Source organism: Perognathus longimembris, chromosome 7 (assembly GCF_023159225.1).
Source record: "Perognathus longimembris pacificus isolate PPM17 chromosome 7, ASM2315922v1, whole genome shotgun sequence".
NCBI lineage: Eukaryota > Metazoa > Chordata > Mammalia > Rodentia > Heteromyidae > Perognathus > Perognathus longimembris.
In genome coordinates, this window is record NC_063167.1 from 65,716,054 (window position 1) to 65,725,410 (window position 9,357).

The 9,357-nt window shown below is 34.9% G+C and overlaps 1 protein-coding gene across 2 annotated transcripts in view; it reads right to left on the reverse strand.

Annotated features, from left to right (window-relative positions):
• The window catches only part of Gtf2b (general transcription factor IIB), a 28,551-nt gene that overhangs the window by 17,091 nt on the left and 2,103 nt on the right, over window positions 1-9,357 (reverse strand). For both annotated transcript variants that reach the window (XM_048351715.1, XM_048351714.1), the window contains exon 2: window positions 6,726-6,832. In XM_048351715.1, coding sequence (XP_048207672.1) covers window positions 6,726-6,832 — 107 coding nt within the window. The remainder of the gene's footprint in view (window positions 1-6,725; window positions 6,833-9,357) is intronic.

Below are 9,357 nucleotides of genomic sequence, written 5' to 3' on the forward strand. Positions count from 1 at the left end.
AGGACTGGCAAAAAAAAAAAATCTCTACCACCAGAGATCTTGGTAGTCACCCTCATAGGGAAAAGGCTATGTGGTAAATTATGCACTGATTTATGGTTTCTGACCCAAAATGACATTAACATTTCTACTTATATCCACTGGCCAAAACTAGACAAGAAAAATCAAACAACTTCAGTCAGTAGAGCAGTACCATCATCTCATGTACTCCCTCCCAAAAATGGGAATGCAAAACACCAGTGAATAGTTTATCAGTGCTGTTTCAGTAACAAACAGAAAACAGAACTTTATTTTAGAGGGATTTATGTATATGTTCATTTATTAAAAAAAAGTCCAGCCTGGGTGCTGGTGGCTCACCTGCAATCCTAGCTACTCAGGAGGCTGAGATCTGAGGATCATGGTATAATGCCAGCCCGGGCAAAGCAAGTTCCATGGCCTATTGTCACATCAAGTGACAAAAAGAATTGGGGTTAAATCTATTTTATTTTAGCATTTTCATCAAGAAAATTTGTCTAGGATTTTTTTAAGTAACTTTTTTAGTAGTTTATTCCAAGATATTTTTAGTACTTTCAATGTATCAGAACATCCTAAAAAAGAGAAAAAAAAAACTGTTGTCTTAAACTGAATGTTTTTAGATAAATCTAGTCTGTGAAAACAATAATTTGGGGATACTATTTTAAGACTTCTTCAACCATTCTTTTTAATTACACTTCAGGGTGGAATGTAGAGTTGGATGTACCTAGGGTCATGGTCATACCACTATATATTCTTACCAGAAACTGCAATAAAGACAATTTTAAAGAGAACTTTGATCAAGAGATATCCTATTATACCAGGCACCAGAGCTATTGGTAAACTAAGATTCAAGGATCTCATTTCAAAACCAGACCAGGGCAGACAAATCCATGAGACTCTTACTTCCAACTAACCCCCAAAAGGCCAAAAGTAGAGGTGTAGCTCAAGTGGTAAAGTGCTAGTCTTGAGCAGAAAAAGCCAAGTGATGGGGCAAGGACCTGAGTTCAAGCCCCAGTACTATCATGAGCATACACATGTGTGCAAACAAACACACTTTTTAAATACTGTTGATAATACATATCTAATCTGTATCAGTTTATGTACTCACAAACAGAGAGAAACTCAAAATTAATTCAGTCCTAGGAATAAATAATGTCATAGTTTATTTCCTTGACCCATCCATAAACCTACCTTTAATGTTCAGGATTGTCCCCCAAATAAAAACCAACACAAAAGAAAACACAGCTGTACAAATTAACAGTGTAACTACCATCCTGGAAAGTTTTCTAAAGGAAAATACACTGTTGGTTCCATCTCTGAATATCTCCATCTAACTCACTTTTCCTCAGATACACCTGGGTCAGCAGCAGCATCTAACCTGAGAAGACCCTAACACTCTAACCTCAGCCCCAACCACGTTAAGTCATTCACATGCTAACCTTTTCCATTCCACATCACAGATTTCTTTTTCTCTCTAGTTAAAATGACTTTCCTCTATAAACCTTTACTCATTCTTAATCCTGTGATTCACTAGTAATTTCCCTAGGAAATCACCACTTTCCTCCCTTGTGTTCTCTCCATATGTGGAAGATGTGTTACACAGCTGTTATCAACAAAGCTTGCTTAGAGCATTTCATCTCTGTGTCCCTCTCAGTGCCCAGCTCAGTGACAGACACAAGGAGTATTGCTTACTAGATGGAGAATCCTTTTTGCTTTTCTACATATGGATTATTGAGCTAATTACCTAAGAGCCTTGGTTTCTCTTTCTGTAAAATGAAAAACAAAAACTTACCTCCAAGAGCAGTGTGTTTATCAAGTAAAAAGAAAACTGCACCCTAGTTAAAAATTATAAGTTAGGCAAGAATGCTTTATCTGAAGGATTACAAGAATGCCAAAGCAAGAATGTGAAATGAAATATAAATATTTTAAGATGTAACTTGGACATATTAAACTAAATCCTAAGTCTTTCCTCTTTAAAAAGCAGATAATTACTATGAGTATTAAATATGCTAATTCACAGCAATTATTCAAACACATGTTGCAACTGACTTGCTATACAGAATGGAACCTCAGACTCAAATTGCTCTTTCATTTTGGACAAAATTAAAAGGAAAGACCACTAGTATTCCCAGAACAAATGTATAATTATACTGACCTATGTATTTTACAAATTAACATGCCAGTTTGGAGGGAGGAGAATTTTTATTGTTAAGGCAATATACAGAAGGGTTACCATTTCGTAAGTCAGGTAATGAATACATTTCTTTTGGGCAATGGCATCCCTTCCTTTGCTCTCTCCCAGTTTCCCCAACCCATCCCCATCCACATTTTATACAGTTCTTTTTCAACAGTCTGAGTACAACTGCTGCATTTGTTTACCCTTTGTCTCTCCATTTTCAGATACACATTTTATTAACTAGTAAATAGTAAAGCTAAGCCTAGTCTGTAAAACCACTGTCTCCTATTTATATTAAGATCAACTGAGACACAAATTAGTAGATATATGCGGTATAAGAAATTGATGTCTGGGTCTGGTGACAAGGAAAATATAAAGAGATAAAAAAAATCTAAAACTACAAGTCTCAAAGAATGTGGTAAATTATAAAGTTAAAGGAAACATCTTTATCTGACTTATGTAACTGTAACCCCTCTGAACCTCACCTTTATAACAATTTAAAAAAATTTTTAAAGAGTACAGATTTGTGTTCCTCAGTATGCTACCAATGTCTAAACTGCATTAAAATTTCTACAAATGGAGATTACTTTTAAAACATATTCCCAGCTCATTTTTAATGTGTATTCATGGATTCATGTTTAAAAACAATATCCAGAATGAACTGAGGAAAGAAAGACATCAAAAGTCATGACAGATCAATAATTTTTATTTATTTATTTATTTATTTATTTTTGGTAAGAGGGAAAGGAAATGCTTGCAGTTGAATCCAGGCCTTACATGCTCTGCACTTCAACTACATACCCCAAATACCACTTTCACATAATTAATAAACACTGTAATGTCTTGCTAAGCTAATACTTTGCAGATTACAAATTAATGGTAAAGTCAAATTTATGTACTGAAGATCCAAGTATGATTATACCGCTATCTATTGTTAATTTTTGCTTTTTAAAATACTTACTTATGTAATTATCTTTAAATAGTTGTACAAAGGGGTTTCAATTAAACATGTCAGTTTATGAGTATAATGCATCTTCATCAATGTCATGATTATATTTGTAGAATTTGGTGAGAGGGGGACCACCACAAAAAGAGAACCAATAGTTTCATGGAATTTACAGAACTTTGCTTTAAAAATTGTTCTGTCTAAAGTCAGTACCAGTATCTTAAGAGTCACTGTAATATGAGATAGCTAATATGATAGACATTTCTTATGTTGAAAAATTCATATCAAATGAAAGAGGAAAAGTTACATACTTATTAACATTGGCAAAGTTGACACTTTCAAAAAGCTACAAAAATTGAAAGTTACTGGAGAAGCCAAATATTTCACAACTACTTATATATTGGAGCATACCAATAGATTAAAAAAGCCCACTACAAATGTGGGACAAATTGTATTTTCCAAGGATAACAGAATATCTCTCTGTGTTTCTTGGGCATTTTGATCCTGTCACTTTCAAGTTGAAGTGGGGCCTATTTCTCCATTTTCATAATCTAGGTGGGTCCTATGACTACTGAATGGACACAAGAATACAAAAGGGATCCTCCTACAATTCTAGGAACAGCTCTTAACTACCTTGAGTCTAATTTATACTTTTTATCTCAGAACACTTGCTCTTGGCAATAACTATCTTCCTGGAGAATGACTGATCCACACAGGAGAGTCATGGAACACAGAAATTCAAGCAAAGAAGCTACTGCAGAAGTAGATACTACAGGTCCAGCCCATGCTTACTGATCATAGACATCCTCTGAAAGATTTGAGCAATAAAAACATATAAGCAAAAAGTTTTTGGTTAAAGCCTCGTAAGATTTTTGAAGTGGTTTGTTATGGAAGTGAAACAAATTATTTTCTTTTAGAAAAATAAAAGTCATGTTGTACTGGTTTTGAGACTGGATGGTAGCTTCAAGACCAAGTAAAGGACTGAAAAAGTGTTGGTTACTAGGAGCTGGAACAGGCAGTCTATATCATATATGAATGTTTTCTATTATAAATTATTTCATTAAAACAAGAAATAATAATGGGCTCTCCTAGTTTCTAGGTTGGAAGGGACAATATTCAATTGTAAAAATGAAAGGGGCTGGGAACATAGCTCAGTAAGCATTTACTTAGTATATGCAAAACCTTGGATTCAAAGCCTAGCATTAGCACAGACATACACACACATATGCATATGATCATCAAAGTTGGCCAGTATCTTGGGTGACTTTGATATTAAGGGAAGTTGGTGACAATATGCAAATTAAAATACAAAAACAATTCTGAATTTTAGGTGGTTTTTTTTCCCCCCGTAGTGCTTATTTTTCCTCACATTTTTATTAGCTCACGTTAATTGTGCAATGTTAATGTTTTATTGTGAATTTCCATACATGTAGCAGATCTTGGTATGTTTCCAAGGAGACCACTGTTGAGGAAAACCCATAGGAATTTAAATTTTAAAACAGCCACTGGTCAGAGAATGGATTCTTCCCTTCCAGGACACTTAATTACACAATCACAAAAAGCCTACTGAATTTTTAGCTCTTAAATTTATATCATAAGATTCAATTTCATAAAGAAATACAGCTATAAATTATAGCAATTTTGACACTATTTAACAGTAGCTTAGCTGCAATAGTTCTGATGTTGTTCAAAATTACTAAGTCAATAAAGCAATACTAAAAGAAAGGATTCTTTTTGTCAGTAACATATCACTTAACTGGAGTTCAAAGTTACTGTTACCTATCATCAAAATCAATTATAAATGGGGCTGGGAATATGGCCTAGTAGCAAGAGTGCTTGCCTCAACTACATGAAGCCCTGGGTTCGATTCCCAGCACCACATATACAGAAAACCACCAGAAGTGGCACTGTGGCTCAATTGGCAGAGTGCTAGCCATGAGCAAAAAGAAGCCAGGAACAGTGCTCAGGCCCTGAGTTCAAGCTCCAGAACTGGCAAAAAAAAAAAAATCAATTATAAATGTTCACCTGGCTAGGGGCTGGTGGCTCATGCCTGTAATCCTACCTACTCAGGAAGCTGATATCTGAGGACTGCAGGCAAAGATAGTTAGGGCAGGAAAGTCTATAAGACTCTTATCTCCAATTAACCACCAGAAAATCAGAAGTGGTGCTGTGGCTCAAAGTGGTAGAGTACTAGCCTGGAACAAAAAGAGCTCAAGGACAGTACTCAAGCCCCAGGTTCAAGCTCGACCAACAACAACAAAAAATATTCATGTGTTCAGTACATCCTGACAAAAACTAATGACAAGTATATTGTTATATTGCTTACTACTCAATGTCAGTTAGAAAGAAACTTAGAAAAGTTAGAAAGAAACAACTGCACAAGCAAAATGAACTCTGAAGCACATAAGATTGCTTTATACTCACTCCTAGGTCTAACAAAGTTGAAAATATAGCACAAGCTGGAAAAAATATTAGCTGACAATCTGTGTAGTAATGAAGCTTTAACTTCCAACAGCAATGGATGTGTGTGACTATTATTGTGTGTGATTCACAAATAAGCACATGTATTCCTGGGCAAAGATAAGATTTATTAGTATTTAACTAAAAAATATAAGGAAAGTGGCGCTGTGGCTCAAGTGGTAGACTTCTAGCCTTGAGCTCAAGACCTCAGGGACTGCACCCAGGCCCAGAGTTCAAGCCCCATGACCTACCAAAAAAAAAAAAAATATATATATATATATATAATAACACATATATTATATACATAATATATAATATAATAATATATAACATATAATATATATTATACATATATATTAGTAAGCCTACAGCAAAACCTAATAGTAGTAGTAGTCATAGAAGTAGTATGATTCAAAAGATTTCAATCTTGGTCCTAAACTCAAAAGAAGATCAACACTTCTAAGCTACCAAATTACTGTGTGGTAATTCAAGAATATTCAGCTTTCATTTCTGAAAAAATAGCCAATAAGAGTGAAGATCAACACTGCTAAGCTACCAAATTACTGTGTGGTAATTCAGGAATATTCAGCTTTCACTTCTGAAAAAGTAGCCAATAAGAGTGAAGTTCATTGTTGACACTACTGGGCTAAATAACACAGATTAGATTTGAAATACTTTGTACAAAATAGCTGTTAATGGAAAATGTAAAGAGTAACCATAGTCTTTAATGCCTTACTCTAGATTTTACTTTTATTTCTGTTTCTTAAATATTTACAATTTTTTCTTCCTAGTACTAGAGTTTAGACTCAAGGAGTCATGCTTTCTGTGCAGGTACTCTACCACTTGAGCCATGTCCTAGCTCTTTCTAACTTTATTTTTCCAGTAGGGTAGTTTTTGCTGGGAGCTAGACTCAGACATTTTCCTATTATGCCTCCATGTAGCAGATCCCATACCATGCCTTGGCTTACTGAGATGGGATCTCGCTTAATTTTTTGCCTGGGCTAGCTTTAAACCTCAATGATAAAGATGAATAACTTGTAAGAAGTCAAAATGTGTTCACTAAAAGACACTATAAAATATACAAAAGCAAAATATCCTAAATGGAAACTTAAAACTATAATAGCTACTTACCTACAACCAGGCCACATTCAGGACAGATCATATCACCAGCTCTGTAGTCCTCTACTAAAATTGCATCTGGATGGTTTGGACATGTAACTCTTGGGAGAGCATCCAAACTGAATGAAAAAGAAGAATTATATGTTTATATCCACCCAACTAATATATAACAAAAGTCTTCTGGGGATAAAAGAATTTAATGCTTTTCCAATAACATATTTAAGCTAGAATTTCAAAGTAAACATCTCAGATTAAATTCTAGTTACTAATTAGTGAGTTGATTCCCCTGGGATTATTTATTATCAGTTTGCAGACATAGAAGACTTTCAAAACAAATAGAAATAAGTGCTCTTCTCTTAACAAGAAAGCTGCTAACATTTTTTTCAACTTATTAGGGTAATAATGACTAGTTCCTATAATAGCCAGAGGCATTTACATATATAACCATCTAGTTTGGGCTGTCACTTATTTCTCTGGTCAGAGAACTTGAAGTGTATTTTTCTACTTGTTTGTTACCTGAATAGGAGATTTAGAACAATACATGGAATGCATTATGTACACAAATGAAACCGGAGATGTACATCTGTTGAACTTAAGACCTAAAGATTGCAATTAATTTGGAACTGAGGTTTTTAGTATTCAAGAAATGACTTTGCCAGGCATGGTGCTTGTGTCAGTAAGTCTGAGCAACTGAGAGGTTGGCCAGGATTCCTTTAAGTCCATAAATTTGAGACTAGTCTGGGCAACAGAAACCTTATAGAAAATTTTAAAGAGAGGGAATGGAAGGAGGAAGAGAATGAGAGAAGGGGGGGGGAGGGAGAAGGAAGGAAGGAAGGAAGGAAGGAAGGAAGGAAGGAAGGAAGGAAGGAAGGAAGGAAGGAAGGAAGGAAGGAAGGAAGGAAGGAAGGAAAATTAAATGAATTTAAATTTACTTAGCTGGGGCCACAGCTCAAGTGGTAGAACACCTGCCCAGGAACTGTGAGGTTCTGATTTTTAACACCCATACCACCAAAACCAAATGGTAATCCATTTAATGTATTTGTAATATTAATAATTTCTTCAATTACTTTATCTTCAGCAATGAAACAGTTCGAGTTCAGACAGTTTTAAATGACCTGATAAGACCAACTCTAAAAGCAAAAACTTAATTTTATTTCTAAGAAGTATGATGTCAGACCATAAATAATTGTTATCACTGAAAATAAGTCCTTTTCTAGCCAGGTGCTGCTAATCTTTCCAGCCAAGTGCCTATAATCTTAGCTACTAAGGAGACAAATCTGAGGACCATAGACAAAAGCCAGCCCAGACAGAAATGTCCACAAGACTCTCAGCTCCAATTAACCACCAAAAGAAATGGAAATGACACTGTGGCTCCAGTGGCAGAGTGCTAGCCTTGAACACAAAAGCTCAGGGACAGTGCCATGAGTTCAAGCCCCAAGACCAGCAAAAAAAAAAATAAGTCCTTTCCTAAAATATACTTGAAGCTGGTTCCTAGATATAACTATTCAAAACATAACTAAACAATAAAACCAACAGTTCTTAGGATATGTAAATGAAATAGTTTCTTAGGCTAGCAAGTATAATTCAGAACGTGAATTACCAGCTGAAAAGGTGAACTGAAAAGGAAAAATATTTTATCATAAATAATTTCAAAATGGGTAAAACAGAAGGTATATGGAACATACTATATGAAGAGATTGGATACCTTTTGTCACTATTAAAGTATCTCTAAGGTATGGTAAGTTATGAGGAAGGTAAGTACTTGATATGAAACAGGAATTAAAAACTAGTACATGCAGTAACATGGATGCATCTCATTTCCTAGACAGTGGAAAACCTACACAATTTATTTAAACTTTCAAACACACAAGACAAATCTCTGGTGTCAGCATGCAGTTTTCTGTGGTGAGGAGTAATAGCTGAGGGCACAAAGGAGACTAAAGTGGCATTTGACTGGACCTGAATGGTAGCTATGCTTATGTGCTCACCTTATGAAATGAACTGTGTGTAATTAAAATTTTTGTACTAACTTCATAAAAAGGCAAAGATCAAGAGAGCAAACAAGGTTTACGCCAGACCACTTTTTTGGTGGGAAAGTTAAAACTATATACACATTTGTTAAAGCAGTCCCTGGGAAACACCAAGCAATAGGTAACAAAGACTGCTTTGGGAAAATTAGATGTCTGGGAGATAGAGAAGGCAGACTACTTTTTTTACTGTATAGTCTTTATACTTTTATTAATGATCCAAAATAAAATGAAATTATGCTAAAGTGATCAATTTTTAATCAAGTGATCCACAAATATAAAGGAGGAATCAGGAATGGAATGGAGATAGAGAAAACAATGGAGAAATAATAGGAAAAACCCTCAACTGATATTAAAACAATTAAAGACTACCAAGATGCTATATAATCACAAACCTCACTCGTTTACTGGGTGCCCATTGTGTTTCTTAGAACTCTACATTTTTTATATCAATCTTCACAACAATCCTGAAAGAGGACTATCTCCTCTTAAAGGACTATCAGAAAATGATATCTGGTCATGGCATAAATGGTAGACTTAGATTTTGAACCGAACAATGTTGCTATCTGTGAGAACACCAGGCAGTTTCATACCCCAATAGCTGTACAAAATCCTTA